This window comes from Bicyclus anynana, chromosome 7, assembly GCF_947172395.1.
Source record: "Bicyclus anynana chromosome 7, ilBicAnyn1.1, whole genome shotgun sequence".
In the NCBI taxonomy this organism is placed as follows: Eukaryota; Metazoa; Arthropoda; class Insecta; order Lepidoptera; family Nymphalidae; genus Bicyclus; species Bicyclus anynana.
The window spans coordinates 16,074,055-16,092,036 of record NC_069089.1 but is presented as its reverse complement, the minus strand read 5'-3'; the positions used below and the strand labels follow the sequence as shown (position 1 = coordinate 16,092,036).

General features: G+C 38.2%; 1 protein-coding gene across 1 annotated transcript; it reads right to left on the bottom strand.

Annotated features, from left to right (window-relative positions):
• Window positions 1-289: 289 nt before the first annotated feature.
• On the bottom strand, window positions 290-13,704 carry LOC112047241 (signal recognition particle subunit SRP72). The gene is made up of 13 exons (XM_052882546.1): window positions 13,549-13,704; window positions 12,537-12,771; window positions 12,310-12,454; window positions 11,448-11,638; window positions 10,587-10,724; window positions 9,887-10,019; window positions 9,416-9,595; window positions 6,271-6,432; window positions 5,461-5,673; window positions 4,958-5,055; window positions 3,314-3,415; window positions 1,495-1,599; window positions 290-475 (listed from the first exon to the last, which is right to left on the bottom strand). Exons 1-13 carry the CDS (start codon window positions 13,649-13,651, stop codon window positions 334-336), a joined length of 1,947 nt encoding a protein of 648 aa, XP_052738506.1. The 5' UTR covers window positions 13,652-13,704; the 3' UTR covers window positions 290-333.
• Window positions 13,705-17,982: the final 4,278 nt, after the last annotated feature.

The following is a 17,982-nucleotide window of genomic DNA, read 5'->3' as shown; positions in this document are numbered from 1 at the left end:
AAAGATACAGACGAATAGAGACCCTCCTCCTTTATTGAAGATGGCTAAAAAAAAAACAAAGTGCCATCTATGAACCTTAGGCATAACTTCATCGCCACAGGTTCGTGAAGTGTACAAATAGGGATTGTTTCAAAGTTCTCTTAGAACGCCATCTACTGGTAGTTTTATATAACAAACACTGTTTCACTATTTCTGTAGATGGCAGCACACATCACTTAATATCTTAATATGTGCACACCAAAGTCCAGCGTACGAATAGGAGTTTTACTTCAATGAATAAAACAACTAGTATAGATATAAAATGTATAATATTTATATAATATGCGGTATAGTCTACCATTTCCCCTTCCCCTTGCCCTTCTTCTTCTGCTGCTGCTTGCGCTGCCACGCCGTCGCGCCGTCCGTCGGCTTGGCCTCCACGCGCGGACTCTTGGCCGCCGCCGCCGTCGCGCTCGGGGTTTGTTTGCTCATGTCACTGTGAGCAAGCATAAATTAATCTACATTCACATTAAGATGAATAAATGGATGAGTTTGGATCGTGCCGCGATGTAAGAACCAGCTCATGACTAAGGGCCCCGTATGGGTTCGAAACTAGTCTGGCATACTCCGACCTAATATCACGTGAGTTTTAACCGTCAATTAATATGAATAACACTCACGATAGTTTAAATTCTAAAATAAGATGAATAAACACACTAATGAACCCAAAAGTAATGAAGCGATCAGAAAAATTCTTTCCCCAATAGGCTATATTTTATCCCCTTATTCCTACTGGAATGGACGAAGGCGAAACCGCGATATTCTGCTGGTACTTAATAAATGCGAAAATTAAAAGCGTAACAAATGCTAAACCGCTGATTCGATTATCAAAATCAATATTACAAATCATTAATTTCAAGTAGCCTTAGTTTACAAGCACTTTTGAAACATCACGAAGAATTACTCAATGCAAATATGAAATAAACTAAAATAATTATGCACAAATATCTAACGTTTCTGTTTACTTTTTCACTATACTTTTCTTTTTTGTAATGTATTTCTTTTTGTAATGTAGTCCTAGTCCAACGGAAAACATAAGAAAATTATCTCCACGATACAGATCAATCTAGTATGGAGGCAATCAAATACTTGGTTTTTGTATCTGTTGGTTAGGTTAATAAAGATTTTTTTTTCTTTTTTTTCATTTTATATCAAGTTAACTGGCGTTTCAAAAGTTTTCACGGCTGGTTCTGCTGAGAAAAGGCAAGAAACTCGAAGCTGATTTTTTGTAAATCATACATTATTATAATTCACGATTAGTCTGGCAAGTTCGTTGATGACATTCCCATGATATGCGGGCGACGGGGGGGGGAAAGACTGTGCGGGTGTGAGGTGGGTTTTTCATTCATCGCTACACGCACCCCCGGCCCGCGCGGAACATCGGTAGTGTTACGAACGAAGTTGCCAAGCTATAGTTAAATCATCGTCAGCGAGTGATGTGATGTGACTACGTACTACTGGTCGACGGCGGTGGTGGTCATCCCCTGACTGCCCTTGATGACGTCACGCCGTATGCCGCGCCGCTTTCGGTACGCGGTGCGCTCGTATTTGGGCAACCATCTGTAAATTCAATATTGTACAATGAGTTAGTGATACTTTTTAACCGACTGCAAAAAGGAGGACGTTCCGACGACGACCGATTACTCAAAGACGCGTGGACCGATTTCAAAAATTATTTTGTTGTTTGAAACGGTATAGTCCCCATTTGGTCCCATTGCCATCATGCCAAGATCTGATGATGGAATCCTGGAGAAATTGAGGGAAACTTTCGAAAATTATATGGGTGTCTAGTGTGTTCGTAAACTTTTCCATTTAGTACTTTTAAGCACTACAATTTCATGGAGGTTTAAAATCGATCTGATGATGGAGCCATAAAACAGACGAGGGGACTCCTCGGCGATTTACAGCAGTGCCATTTCTGACAGGACCACATGAAACAACACTGTCTGCAAAATCTAAATATATAAGATATTCTCACATGGCTTGAATTAATACATCACCGGCTTAGCACCGCCTTCATACTGATCAGCAGGTAGAACATATTATGGTGTTATTTTTCGCTTTTTATTCATGGGATATGACCATGATAATATAATAATGAGATCTCAGGGTATGCAGTACACTTTTTCATTTATGGAGTGCACTGGTCGTAATAGATAAAGGGGATGATGACTAGGTTTGAATATATTGATTTTTATTATACATTCTGGTAAATAGGGTCAATGTTAACTAATTTATACATAAAAACCAAAGATTGTCTGGATATTTGCAGAATAAATGAGATTATATAATAGTAATAAATGAAATTAGATGAAAATTCATACAGTTTTAGCTTCCTTACATTAAATGTTTAATATATGAACTATAAGCATAAACGCACAAATACCAAAGATATTAGTAATTTTGTTTGAACGCGCATACAAATCTAACGATCATTACATTGCCTATGACGTCATTAGTTCGTGCCATTTTGTATGGGGCGTTTTTCAGGGATCCGCGGCAACGCCGCAAATATGACCCTTTAAATACCTGTAGCTCCTAAAGTAATGATCGCAGATACCCTGTTCCTTTTACAAAATTGCTTTACTATTAGTATGCTCTTAATCTCTGTCATCATCCCTATTATTCGCTTGTGATTCAATTAAAGAATCCTTCGCTTGCTCGGGATTCAAACTCGGCACTCTCAGCAAAAACGAACTTGCTCTCTTGTTGAAACATTAATTATTTTCTACTACCATTTCATAATCTACTCAATACAAAAAAATCAAACCATATTAAAAAGATATACAAAAAATCACCACATCATAAAAAAACATTATCAAACAACCTGTACAAATGAATAGCTTTTTGATATGGTTTGATTTTTTGTATTGAATACTATAATTATTTACATTTCTTTCTTTTATAATCTTTAAATAGTTCCATGCCCATTCAGGCTTCCTTATAAGAGACAAAATCCATTAGGCCACGCCGATACAAAATCGAACACCAAATATCTATTATTTACCAAGTTACGTTAATTCTTTTATTTATTTTATCACAGTCATAGAAAAGGTATTGTATTGTATGCCACTGCACGTAATTAGCCATTGTAGCACTCGTGCTGTTCTTCACCTTATCGCACAAAAATATTTCTGCTTCAATGGCCCTCATTACATTGTGACAGTGGCATAAATAACTATTTCACCCTCCACATTATTTTAATTGTGATTTTAGTATTACTGTATGAAAAAAAATGGCAGAACAACGTTTGTCTGGGTATAGTTATACAAACCTCTCCGGGTCCGGAGGTCTGGAGAGGTCTGCGTTGGGAGGCAGCTTGGTCTTGCGTTTCCGCTTCGCCTTTGTCTTCTGACCCAGCTCAGACCCCGGCGTTCTGTGTGAAATAACATAAATATATAAATAATTATAAGAAAAAAGTTCTTTTATGCGGTCTACACTAGATTGAAATTGATTGATTGGCAAAAATCGTCACTTAACGCACAAGCTTTAAAGTACCAAGCTAATATTAGTAGAGGAGCCGAAGAGGGGATTTTTGCAGTTACTCGAGCGCGGCAGATAAACATAAGGGACTATACTTTACACTTTGTCGAGTACCTCCACCGAGTATGAGCCCTTAATATTGGTGGGTACGTTTAGGGCAACCAAAAAAAAAACTAACTTCATAAATACTCAACCAGCACGTCATATTAAGATAAGGTAGGTGAGTTGATAGCTAAAAACTGCACATTTCGAAAATCTGACGATTTGAGCGTAACGTAATGGAATGGGAGGGTTTCAAAGTTACAAAATTAAACCCTTATATTTTAGTGCTCGAGGTACGAGTGCGATTAATTTTTACTTATTTTTAAGGAAATAATCTCCTAATTAATCGCTAAAATTTTCTTACAATTTCAGTAAGCCAAAGTAATAAAAATTGTTTTTAAAGTCTGTAGTTTTTTTTCCACCGCTAAAAGCGGAAAAAGTAAATAACCATTTATTCTTCCTTTAATTTAATCTACCAAATGTAATCGGTCTCAATGACGCTCGAGTAACTGCAAATTTAGCATCCCGGGCTCCCCTACTATATGGAGGAGGAGGAGTTTTACAGTCACTAGAATTTTTTATTAAATTATAGGAAAAAAATCATTAAACAGTAAACACATACAATCTTAAAGTACCAGGTAAACATCAAATTAATTAAGGAAGGAATCTACAAAGGGTTGTCATCAGGCACTAGATGACATAAATTACATAGAATCTCAATTTCGTATGTGTTAACTAACATATGTCAAAGTTAGTGAATTAGCAGGTTAATAGAAATATCTAGAACTATGGTTGACTTGAAAAAATCTTTTGATAGATTAATTGAATCAATAAGTTATTGATCAGACTTGTAAAGACTGGTATTGATAAGAAATATGTACCCTCATCTGGTATTTGATTGGGATAAGAAAATATTTACATTGACACATTGCACATAGGTTTTCTAGCTAAATAATTTTTTTTTAATTTATTATGCCTCCTTACCTACCTGTTGAAGATAATTAAAAAAATCATGCACTAATTAATAGAATATACGCAAAAGAATTGGAAAAGTGAAGGTTGCCTGCTTTCACACTGGCACTGTGAAAGCAGGCAACCTTCCAGTGCCAGATATAAACTATATAACTATATATCCTCATCTATTATTTAGTCCTTTGATTTAGTTCATGGTTTCCTAGATTTTCTATGAAAAAATGTGTTCGTCCGTAATTTAATTAGGCAACCTATTTGCAATGTGTCACTGTGAACATTATCTATCATTTATTTCATAGCACTAATAAAAAACAGATGAGTGTACACATTTCTGATGCCGGCTCTTAGACCAAAATTGGCACTTGTTTCAAGTATGTCTGGTGATATCTTATGTGACATCGTCACTCTCACAATCACTTACCCGGGAGACTGTTCCTGCTTGCTCTGAACAGTTTTCTTCACAACCTTGGCTCCCATCATCCATTTCGAGGACTCCAACGCGTCCACGTCGATTTTTCCCTGGAATGATATTTATTTTAAATATCAAAATATTACAATCTGTCTGTTTTTTGAGATTTTTTTTTATATTTATTCATTCGGTTTTCATGCATATTAATTAGTGTTTCCTTTTGAATTTTTTTATCAATAGAATCCCCGTGCTTCAGAAAGCCGTTTATTACGTCATGGTAAATGGTCCAGCAGTGGATATAGACGATATACTGGTATGGCTGAGATGATGAAGATGCGCCACGGCTCTGCCAGGGGGGGCGCTAGTTACCTCCAGCTCGGACACGGGCGGCAGGCCGGCGGCCAGCTGCCGGGCGCGCTCGGGGTCGCCGCCCAGCGCCTTGACGAGGCGCGCGAGGCTGCGCTTGTCGCCCGGCGCCGCGCGCGCCACGGCTCTGCCAGGGGGGCGCTAGTTACCTCCAGCTCGGATACGGGCGGCAGGCCGGCGGCCAGCTGCCGGGCGCGCTCGGGGTCGCCGCCCAGCGCCTTGACGAGGCGCGCGAGGCTGCGCTTGTCGCCCGGCGCCGCGCGCGCCAGCGCCTCGTGCGCGGCGGCGGCGGCGCCCGCGTTGTTGGCGCGCTGGTGCGCCTCGGCCGCCGCGCGCCACATGTTGCGCAGCGAGAGCAGCTTCTGGAATACAACACTATTTGTTGTACTACACTGACGACATCAAGCGAGTCGCAGGGATTCGCTGGATGCAGGTGCTCAGTATTGTGATGTTTGGAAGTCCTTACAAAATACCTATGTCCTGCAGTGGACGTCGATCGGCTGATATGATGATGATGATGATGATGATTTGCGAGAGTTCGCACACCAATGCTACAAGCGCCCGGAGACGGGGAAGTGTTTTGTGGATTATCCAAAAAACACTGCCTCTGGCATTCCATGTGTTTCCGTGGTGTGGCTCCGTTACATCGTTATTTCGTCGTTATCAACCCATATTCGGTTCACTGCTGAGCTCGAGTCTCCTCTCAGAATGAGAGGGGTTAGGCCAAAGTCCACCACGCTGGCCCAAAGCGGATTGGCAGGCTTCACACACGCAAAGAATTAAGAAAATTTTACTGGTGTGCAGGTTTCCTCACGATGTTTTCCTTCACCGTTTATGTTTGTATCATTTTATCAATACGTAGCGCAAACTTTACGCCTACTATGGCTACAAACATTGCTAAAAATGAAGAAACAGAAACAAAATGTAAAGTCACGAATTACAAAAGTACAGAAGAGTACCTCACTATCGTTCTTGTAGTGCTCGTACACGTCGATGAACATCCTGGAGGCCTTCTCGCAGTCGTTGTCGGCCGTGAGCACGGTGCACAGCAGCCCCACCACCGCCGGCCGGTACCTGTACTCGCTCTCCTCCAGCAGCTTCACTGCCGCTTTACGATCACCCTGTGAGAGACGAATATCTTAGCATACCATGGATTCACCGTGCGGGTGCCGGGTCCATCGCGTGGCAGCTCAGACCAATTATTGTATAGGACCTGCCTCGCTAGACGTCACTTTTCTGTCAAAGTATATGATCAACAATCTAATGCGATTATAAAAACTGTCTCTACAGAATCGATGTTAAATAGTTGTAATCGTGTTCGGAGGTTAAAGAGCTCCGTAAAATTACCTTTTTGTGTAATTGAATGGTGTAAAAAACTGGCAAAAACTTCTAGTTAAGTATAAGATATATATCAAATCTAAGCTCGTTTTCCTCAGAAAATGACAGACAATTTTGTTTGTGACTCTGAGTGTGATACAGGTCCTTCTATAATTGGTCTGAGTGTGGCAGAGAGAAGAACTCCGAGCAGAGTCCTGAACTTGTGACTACTGGATGTAGGGTTAAGGAATTCCTTGACGATCGATCAACACTCCCCATTCTCTGCTTGTGTTGTTCTCCCTGCCTAGTCAAATTTGGTAAGATCCTATTAGAGCAGCTTTGGATACTCGTTCTAATATAGAACTAGCTGCACTTCTACAGAGGCTAAGGTCACAATCATTGAAAACTTATAAACATCTATAATGTTTGATCAACCGTCATCCCTGTGTAGCAATGTTTGAAAAACGATCCCATTGGTATAACAATCTTTCAAAAACGACCACATGTGTATAACAATGTCTGAAGACTTATGATCAAATTAAATTAAACAATTAATTAAAGAATTTAAAACAATTCAACATATTCTTTTGAATAGGAATGATGACAGTTTTTTAAATCTATACTAATATTATAAAGAGGTAAAGTTTGTAAGTTTGTAAGTTTGTCACATTTTTTAAATGGGGTAATCTTCGGAACTACTGGTCCGATTTTAAAAATTCTTTCACCAGTAGAATGCTACATTATCGGGGAGTGCTATAGGCTATATTTTATCTATACTAATCTATACTTCTATACTAATATTATAAAGAGGTAAAGTTTGTAAGTTTGTAAGTTTGTCACATTTTTTAAATGGGGTAATCTTCGGAACTACTGGTCCGATTTTAAAAATTCTTTCACCAGTAGAATGCTACATTATCGGGGAGTGCTATAGGCTATATTTTATATTGGTATCATATATATTAGCCGAGTTATCACAGTTTTTGTCATATAGGTCGGACTGAAAATCCTCTTAAACAGACTTATTCGCATGCGCTGCCTTAACTATTGTGTAAAATTGAAATTAATGTATGGATACTTTATGTATCTGTAAAAGTTCTACAAAAAAGTCCGCGACACCATATATCTATCTTCTATATATTAGCAGATATAGTACCTTTTGTGTTTTAAAAATTATTAATTTTATATAGTTAGGTTTACGTCATTATTTATATAACTAAACTTTAATCCTTATTAAAATAAATTATTTAATAATCACTAGGATATTATGGAGATAAGATTTGCCCTTTACAGTATGTTAATTACTTAAATAGTTTCGGAGATAATACAAAATTTCATTTTCAAAAGACGCAGAAATTCCGATATATGACGCCCGGCGCTTTCATTTACGTAGTTCCCGTTCCCGTGTGAATATGGGGATCAAACATAGCCTATGACACTCGCAAATAACGTAGCTTTCTATTGGTAAAACAATTTTCCAAATCGGTCCAGTAAATCCAGAGATTACCTCCTACAACCTCACGAACTTTACCTCTTTATATTATTAGCATATTTCTCTTGGTCATACCACCACTCTCGAAGGATTGGACCGATTTTGCTATGGGTAGGAGTAAGATAGAGAAGTTACAGGGTAGGGTGGGGTACGGGTAGGGAAGCGTAGGGGTAGTGTAGGGGTAGGGTAGGTTTAGGGCCGGGTTTAGGGTAGTGGTAGGGTAGGGGTAGAGGTAGGGTAGTGGTAGGGTAGAGGTACGGGTAGGATAGGGAAGTGGTAGGGTAGGGGTAGGATAGGCGTGAGATAGAATAGAATAGAATAGAATATATCTTTATTTGTCCACACACGAGTAATAAAATAAAATAAAATAAACAAACAGAACATACAAATATCTGGTCGTGGACAAAACAGGTATCCACCTCAGCACGATGCCACAGCGAGCTGTGGCGCTGGTTTTCAGGTGAAACCTTGTGAGTTCACGGACGTGTCTACGTGACGTGTCTTAACTTAAAACTTATACATGAATACAAAGTAAAATAAAATAATGAAACAAGAACGAACAGAGTAATAAAATAACAAAATTAACATTTATGGGAAACTAAATTAACAAGGAAAATCAAACAATAATTAATACGAGTCAACCTGTAAAATGAACGATCTGCCGCCACCATAGTGTTGTAGTAAGGATAGGGGTACGGGTGGGATAGGGGTAGGAAAAGGATAGGGTATGGGGAGGGTAGGGGTAGGATGGGGGTAAGGGTAGGATGTGAGTAGGGTGTAGGTAAGGTAGGGGTAGGGTAGGAGTAGGTTTGGAGTAGGGTAGGGGTAGGCTGGGGGTAGGGGTAGAGTAGGGTAGGGGTAGGGTAGATGTAGGGGTTGGGTAGGGTTGGGGTAGTGGTAGGGTAGAGGTAGGGTAGGGTAGGGGTAGTAGAAAAGTTGACGAAATTTACGCGGACGAAGTCGCGGGCGTCCGCTAGTTGTATATAAATTAGGATTATTTAAAGCAATTTTGTAAAAGTAACAGGATATCTGCGATCATTACTTTCAGAGCTACAGGGATTTAAAGGGTCAGAATTGCGGCCGCGGATCCAGTCAATCTTTAATTTTTACATGTTATTTATTATTTAGTTAATATTGACTTTTTTATGATGATGATGATGATGATGTTGTTGATGATGATGATGATGATGATGATGATGATGATGATTATGATGATTATGATGATGATGATGATGATTATGATGATTGGACTGTCGTTGATTATGATGATTGGATGATGATGATAATGATGACCTCACCTGCGCCAACAGGACCTGCGCAGCGGCAAGAGTAAGCGAGCCGCCATGTTTGAGTAGCAATGCCACCGCCTGCGCGCGCTTGCCTTCCTTGACGAGAGAGGACGCCTCCACGAGAGCGGCTCTGCGCTCTTGGCCGAACTCGCGGGACAGCTTCACGCAGCACTGCTTGCAAAAGTCCGGCTGGGAAACAATGAATTAAATAAAAAATTATAATATCATTTTCTTGATATTGATTGGCTTGAGCCTAAATAGCTCAACGGTAAGAGCGTTCAGACTCATCACCCAGGGATGGTGGTTCGATTCCTGCCTTGTTGGTTTCGTACCCACTCCTAATGCAGTCTTTCCCGACTAGTTAGACGGGAATGGGAATATTGGTCATATATAAAAAGTGGTGAGAATGTTGATACCTGGTAGGAGTATATGGCAAGAATGGTGATACCTGGTTGGAGTATATAGTGAGAATGTTGATACCTGGTTGGAGTATATGGCGAGAATGGCCTGGTTGTACGCGATGCTAGCGCGCTGTCGTGAGTTCAGCTTGTGTTCCAGCCCGTCCTGTGTCGCCGCCTTCATGCGCTTGCGAGAGTCAAACACGTTGGTATCTCTGTCAATACAATAGAATCACACAGTGAAAATATTGAAATGGACAAAACCGGCACAGTTAATATATAGTTTGTGATGTCCTGGGAAACTTTATGAAATAAAACGTTGGGTATTGGCTGTGACGTGGCGTCGGGGCCCTGTATAAAAATTTGTTGGGGGCCCAAATGAAGGGTAAAGATTTCTCACAAAAGAAACACAAATGCTAGCTAGTTGTCACTTCCTTCAAGATATTCAACCAGGAGCAATTTAAATTAAATATACACTTTTACATCGCAGTGTACTAAAATGATTTGTGTTTTGAATAAAACGTTCATAGATTAATTTTCCAACAATTCACACATCACAGTGTATACATATCAGTGTAACATATCACAGTGATAGTGCTGCTTAACCTAAAGTCTGAAGCTTGCTTCGACGCTTTGACGAAGTCTTGAAATTAAACTTCGGACCGTTTCAATTCCTTTGACTCTGACAAAACCGACAACAATTGGAAATATGTGTCTACACTGTCTTATTCAATTGACTTTGATCTACTTCGCTAGTAATGTATTGGAGTTGTAAAGGTTACCTGTTGATGACAACCAGGTTGTTGCTCGCAATGGCGGTGAGAGCCTGGTCGGAGGGCTTGTCCTTCAACACATTCTGGTACAGAGCGGCAGCTTCTTTCTCCTTGCCCATTTGCTGTTGGCAGTATGCTTGCTGCACCCTGGGCAGAAGAATCAATTTATCCTAACTGATATCAATACATATGAATAAAACTAAGGTGTCTGTCTGTGATTTTAAAATAACACAATTACACACACAATACCAAAACATTATCAAGCTTTTTTAAAACATTTGTTTTTTTTAGACAAATATCTTACGAGTAGCATTCGATGGATGCACTGTGCAGGTGCCGGGTCCATTCTCGTGGTAGGGAGAAAATCTCTGAGCAAACCCCTGGACTTGTGACCAATGGAATGGGTTAAGGAATTTTATGACAATTGATTAACACTCCCCTTCTTCACTTGTGTTGTTCTCCCCACCTAAATTTGGTAAGATCCTACTAGGTAAGCTTTGGATACCCATTCTAATATAGAAATTGCTGCAATTCTAGAGAGACCATATTATGAAGTATATTTGGCATTTCATCTCCTCAGACATAGTAATGCAGGCTACTTTTTATCCCGGAAAAATCAATGGTAATTACAGGATTTATTAGAATTATTAGAATAACTGAATTTGAAAGTATGTCTATATTACCTTTTCACAGGCAAACCACTGAACCAATTTTATTAATAAATTGGATCTTGAAGTGAAAGAAACTTTTCATCTCAGAAAAATCCAATTCATTCTTGTGACATATGTATAAAACATAAGTTGTGAACCTTTTCTAGTAGCAAAGTTAGTCAATTATTGTTTCTAATCACAAATTATATTCCTACTTTACCTAATAATAGCAGCTTCTTCTTTAGCCTCTTCCTCAGTGCCACCGTCTTCTAAGACACTCTCCGAGCAAGCCTGTTCAGCTTTCTTCAGCACTGGCAATGCTTCATTGTATTTGCCAACCATGGCAAGCTTCGTGCCAGCATTGTACGACAGTTCATAGGTGTTCTCTTCAAATGATGGTAAATCTGTGGACTGGCAAAGAATAGTGAGAACAAGGATAGGTTTTCTGAAAATGATCAATTTAAACTTTAATTCACTGAAAATGGTGTTAATGCACCCACAATACTTTTTAAAAACTTATAACAATGAGTTAAACAAGTTAAAATATTCATTCTCACTTTTTAAGTAGGGTAGTTACCCTAAAAATTATTATTTTTCTAGATTTTTGTTGCAAGGTACAAACTTATGCTAAATTACACATTCCTAGTATTTTTCTAGAAGGTATAGTATTGACAATATAAGGGTTCCTTGTTGACTGTGGACCTTGGCAGAAAAATAATAATCTTTATACAAAATACACTTTTAACATTTCTATGCACTGGCACCAAATGTTGTCTTGAGAATTGTGGTATTCAATGGTTAAAACTTAACATCAGTAGGCCAAACATACAACCAAACAACAACTTTATGACTAAAGGACTTTAGACAAGAAATAAACAAATGTCAAGCAATAGCATAAATAGCACAACCAGTAATATTGTTATATCTTTGTTGCATAGGGTATAGGAGATTGGTCTGGGACTACTCTGCTGTCATTGAATGACATTTAGTTTATTTCTTTTTACAAGATATGTTGTTAGTGTCATACTAGGCATACAGATGGTGGGTTGATTTATTAACTAGAGGTAAAAAACTTGACTTACTGGGTTCAATGCAGCTAAGTTAGCAACAACAGCAGACATATTAGCTTTCCTCTCATCCTCATAATCGTCTGTGGTGTTCTTCACTATATCTCTGTAAAGGTTGTAGCAGTCCTGGTACTGCTCCAGACGGTATAAAATTTGAGCCCTGAAACAATAATAAAACCTTACACAGTTTGTTGTGCCCTAAGAAGAAATGATAATAAACTTTTCAATATTACTTTACTAACCTGAGTTCTTTTAAAGCTGGGGTTAGCTCCGGAGCACTGTCAACAGTCTCCAAAGCCTCCTTGGGACAGTTGAGCCGGTACTGTGTGTACGCTTTCTCAAAGACAAGCTCGCTGGCCAGCGATGCATTCTTGGCATTGCAGAGAACTGTAAGAGCTTCCTTGAAGTTGTGAAGTTGGATGAAGCAGATAACTTTGCAGTGAAATGCTTTTTGCTCATTTGGTGCTATTTGCAGGACTGTAAAAGATGTTTTGTCATTTTGAATGCTTTGTTAACCATCTATAATATTATAAAGAGGTAAGATTTGATTGTGTTTGTTTGCATTGAATAGGCTCTGAAACTTCTTAACATATTTGAGAAATTCTTTTACTGTTACACTATCTTCGAGTGCTGTAGGCTATATTTTATCCCCATATTCATGAGAATGGGAACTCCACAGGTGAAACTGTGTGACGTCTGATTGTAACATATAAAATTTGTTGTTAGAATCTTATTACTTATCTTCCATTAACATTATTACATTACACTAATTACTGACTCTGGAAAAAGTGAGAATTTCTATCACATTGATCATGTTTCCATGTGGTTACCAGGGTTAAAATATAGCTTTCTATATATCTATTTCTGTGCCAAATATTTTGATGCATCTGTATAATACTTACTGCCTTGTTCACAGTTTCAATAGACACGCCAGCAAGACAGTTTCAAAGCAATTGATATTATAATATGCTGAAGTATGCACATATAATCTCACTAATTTAGACAAGGAATACAACTGTTGCCAAGCAATAGGTACACAGTCGTTTCAAATTATAAATTCGTAAAACTATTTAAAGAATTACAAAGCATTGGTAAATTTATTGCAACATGCTATTACATTAAGATAATTGATTAAATAGTACAAGCGAGAGCAAAATTACGAAAAGTATACGAAACTGGACACATACTTTACGTATAATTTAAAAGTGGTTTTATGAATGAAATAGAAACAAATGTATGGATCCTTTTATTTACCTTTTCCTGCTGCTTTTAAAGCCCTTTCATAATCGCTGCTTTGGCAAAATTTATTTAATTCTACGTATGCCTGAACAAGGTTATTTTCCTTGTTGGCTGACATTTTTTGACAACTCGACAGCTGGCTGTCATTTCATTTACTAGAGTTTGCGTTTTGATATTGCTTTATTTCTTTTTTCATCTCTATGATTTATGTTCCTATAGTATTAAGTTGTATTTGGTCCGAGTATTAATTACAACACTTAAAATAAATACTTAATTCATAGTTGGGTATTTTACATATCCTCTAAATATCGAAGATTCAAACTAAATTAAGTAGAGTTTGGCTAATGAAAGTAGAGACTGAAATCGCCCGCCAAATTTAAAAAATCATTCAAATAACATGCGTTTTATAATTTGTTTAAATTATTTTTTTGTTTGTGAATGCATTACTACATAAACTGTATGTATTAAACTCAGTTATTCTAATATTTACACTATAGTTTTAAGAGTTTACTCCGATTTTTTTGAAATATTATAAATATTATTATTATCAAATTATATTGCTAAACGCTACCTACAATGGTGCAGTAGATAAGTGGTAGATAAGAGTGACCATGGCCTTCCGTATTTACGTGTGGATTCCCACAACTGTGAAATATTTGTGTGATGATCATGGATGTTTCCATGGGATGTGTCTGGGTGGTTTATACAAAATATTATGTATTACACACATAGATAATATCTTATAATGTACAGTGTACACTCTGTACCGACTCTAAAATCTTTGATTACACATTAAAATTATGTATTCTCATCAGCTAAATACCCTTAAGTATCCATGACATAAGTTAAGCTTTAGTACTTTGGGGCGACATAGCGATGTGTGTATTATTTTAAATATATGCTCGAGTTTATTTAGTTTTCTAACTAGGCTACAACATTGTTGCATAAACAAGCTCGTGAAACCTTTATTTAGAACTATAATTTTATACTTAAACCACAGAAAACATACATAAGTATCATCATATAGCATCAATATAGCTCAACGGTAAGAGCGGTCGGAGTCGGACTCATCATCGAGGGGTGGTGGTTCGATTCCCGCCCCGTTTGTCTATTGTCGTACCCACTCCTAGCATAGTCTTTCCCTGCAAATATTCTTTAAAAAAAAAAAAATATTTTTTCACAAGTTAGCCCTTGACTACAATCTTAGGAGTAGGATGAAAATCTACACTCCTTTCGGTACACACGACATCGTACCGGAACGAATAAAAAAAGTCTACTTAGTCATCATATCGCAGTCTTTTCCTGTCACTATTTACGCTAATTCGAGACACTGTTTCACAAAATTTGACTAAGTACTTAGCTTAAGGTAAACCAGTAAATTTTGTGAATTGTAGGTAGGTATTATCTAAGTAGGTTAATTAGAAAAGTTTTCTCTGGTGTTCAAACTTAAAACATCAAACTGAATAGCAGTTAGAAAATACGAAAATAAAAGCTTGGAAGTATTTGTGTTTGTAAAGAACGAACGAGAAACTATCTTGCACGTTGACGCTTTACACTAGTGCCATGAAGTTTGCTGCCTCGCGTAGAACTTTGAGAGATTTTGTTACAAAACTGCAACTTTGAGCATAATATTTTGTTGAATGTAACCTCCTCAATGGTTTTGGCTTGATTCTTCATTTTTGGAAAAATTTAAGCCTGTTTGGTAGCCGATTATTATCATTATCAGCCGACTTCAATTATCGCTATTGCATGAAAAGTACTGTATGGGTGTGTATAGCTGTAAAAATACCTTGGTACCTCTACTTATATTTATAAGAAGTTACCCGATTAAGTTGGAAAATCAAGTTTGCCACATTTTAAAATAATTTCATCAAATTTAAAAACACGTATATCAAACGGTGAAGGAAAAACATCGTGCGGAAAGCTGCCTATCTGAGAATTTTCTTGTGTGAAGTTTGCCAATTCCCATTGGTTAGCGTGGTGGACTAAGGACTGAACCACTCTCATTCTGAGACTGTGAGGAGACTTGTGCGCAACAGTGAGCCGAATATGGGTTGTTAATAATTGATGATGAAGATTTAAAAATTATAATCCATTGGATAGAAGCAGGCGTTACTTGCGGAAGTTCCTCATGAATATATAATAATTTGTTTATTTTGCTATTATCCGCGAAAAGCCGACACACCCAGGAGATGTTGACTACAACTTTTGCAATTGCACGTTGCATTTAAACATATCGTGAGAAATCCTGCATATCAGAGAATTTTCTTAATTCACCCAATGTGTGAAGTCACCCAATCCGAATTGGGCCAGCGTGGTGGACTATTAGCCTAACCCATGTCATTCTGAGAGGAGACTCGATCTCAGTAGTGAGCCGAATATGGGATGATATTGATGATGATTACAAGTTTATTAATATTAATAATAACTCAGCTTTCAAGATGAAAATGAAAATTTCAAGTTTTGAAGTATTTTTGTAAGTCCAAACTTTAATGTAAGTCGTGGAGGTATCGAGTGTTTGTATTGCAAGTAGACGGACTGTATGTAGTGGAACTCGTGTCCAACTTATCAAACTTGCGAGAGTTTCTCAACTTTGAACTGCGTGTCGAAGGCACCGGCAGCGATATTGAAAAATACAAACTTGCTGCAAACGCCAACATGAATAGAAATACTTACGTTATTTTTACGTTATTTACTCGTAGCTACTGTTATTAAATACCTCAGTAAATAGTAGCGGCAGCGAGGCTTATCCTATACTAGCTGGTGCCGCGCGCGGCTGAAGGCCGGTGTACAATAAAGTGCGCGGCCGGAGGCCGCACGTTTTTTTATGCTTGGGTAAAATGCCGAACCGTAGCCACAATCGGAGGTCATATGACAAACCCCGGGCCAATGGCCGCGGGTTTTTTGTGCTTGGGTAAAATTGCCCAGCCGAAGCCATCGCGCGTTTTTTTGCGCTTCCGTAAAATGCGCAAAAATTTATTAATACACGATACGATACGATAACAATAGTATACTTATAAATCTGCAGTATATAAGCAGTTACATACCTACATAGAATTAAATCTACAAGAAAAGTTATTAGCTCTCCTCAAAGTGATACGCATAAAATCCGTCCGAAAGGAATGGAATCAATAAACCTCAATTTATCATACTGATTAACTTAACATCGCGACGTCAAATACATCACGCCTCAGTTAGTGCTACAGAAAATTGAAGCCCCTCAGTAAAATCCCCCAAATTGAAATCCCATACGTGGAGTCTTTATTAGGCAATAGCGAGCGATCTACTCTGCGCTGTACTGTGACGAGTTCAGGGTTGTCGACTGCGGATGCATGACATACGAATGCGAGTCAAAATACAAAATTTCTTTTCTGCGGCTAACAAGTGAACTGGCAGAAATCCTCATGTCTCAAATGAGTCAAACATACAAATGCGACAGAGGTTGTCCTAAAGTCTTTTATGGTTCCTGAATAGACCTTTTTATAATACCTAATCATTGACGGACAAAAATTATGGTAAGTGGAAAACCATCCTCTATAAACAGAGCGACTCTTCGCTGGGCATACCAAGAATCAAATCAACCTGAGGGTAGTTGGTAAGAGTTTAAGTTAAGTTTTTGTGTCGTGTACCTTTATTACAGGTTACAGGGCATAATTGTCAGGTCCTGGCTTCGGTTACAAGATCGGGCTGAAAAATTATGGATGTTATTTTAGGTGATATAATAACCCCGTGCCTTAAAAAGCGCGTTTTAATATCACTGTCATTATTAAACTTATGTTAGCGGTCGTTGCAAAGTCAAACATTATCATGCATGCCAACTTTGAAGTAGCGTTGTGAGTTTAAGTTGGTTGAAGATTTATACAGTTCTATACTTACTCAACTTTGCATTATATTTGTTCGGTATTATGGTGTGGGTTGATTCACTTAGTTGATTTATATTGAAGAGTTTTCTTAAATGTTCTACCATAGAACATAGATAACATAATATATGAACATGAGTGATTCATTGAGCGACCCTTGAAATGCCAACACTGCACTGCGGGTTATACAGGATTACATGATATTATACACTATCTGACGCCGTGCGGTTTCATCCGCGTGGTTCCCGTTCCTGTAAGAATATTTGGATAATATATAGCCTTCCTCGATAAATGGGCTATCTAACACTAAAAGAATTTTTCAATAGGTCTAAGATCTCGTTCCTAAGATTAGCGCGTTCAGGCAAACAAACTAACTCTTCAGCTTCTAATATTAGTATAGATTGTCATTGGATACATCATTACGAAGTCCCTAAATATTTCTTGCACTTGGCTGTATTACGTATTTGTGCCTAAATATTCCTTACCATTAGGTAAAGTTCCGTGGTCAAGATCTTTTTATCGACTAGGCAGTCTATTAGTACCAATGTGTCAATTACGGATGGCCGAGTAGATATCGCGATGTCAGGGC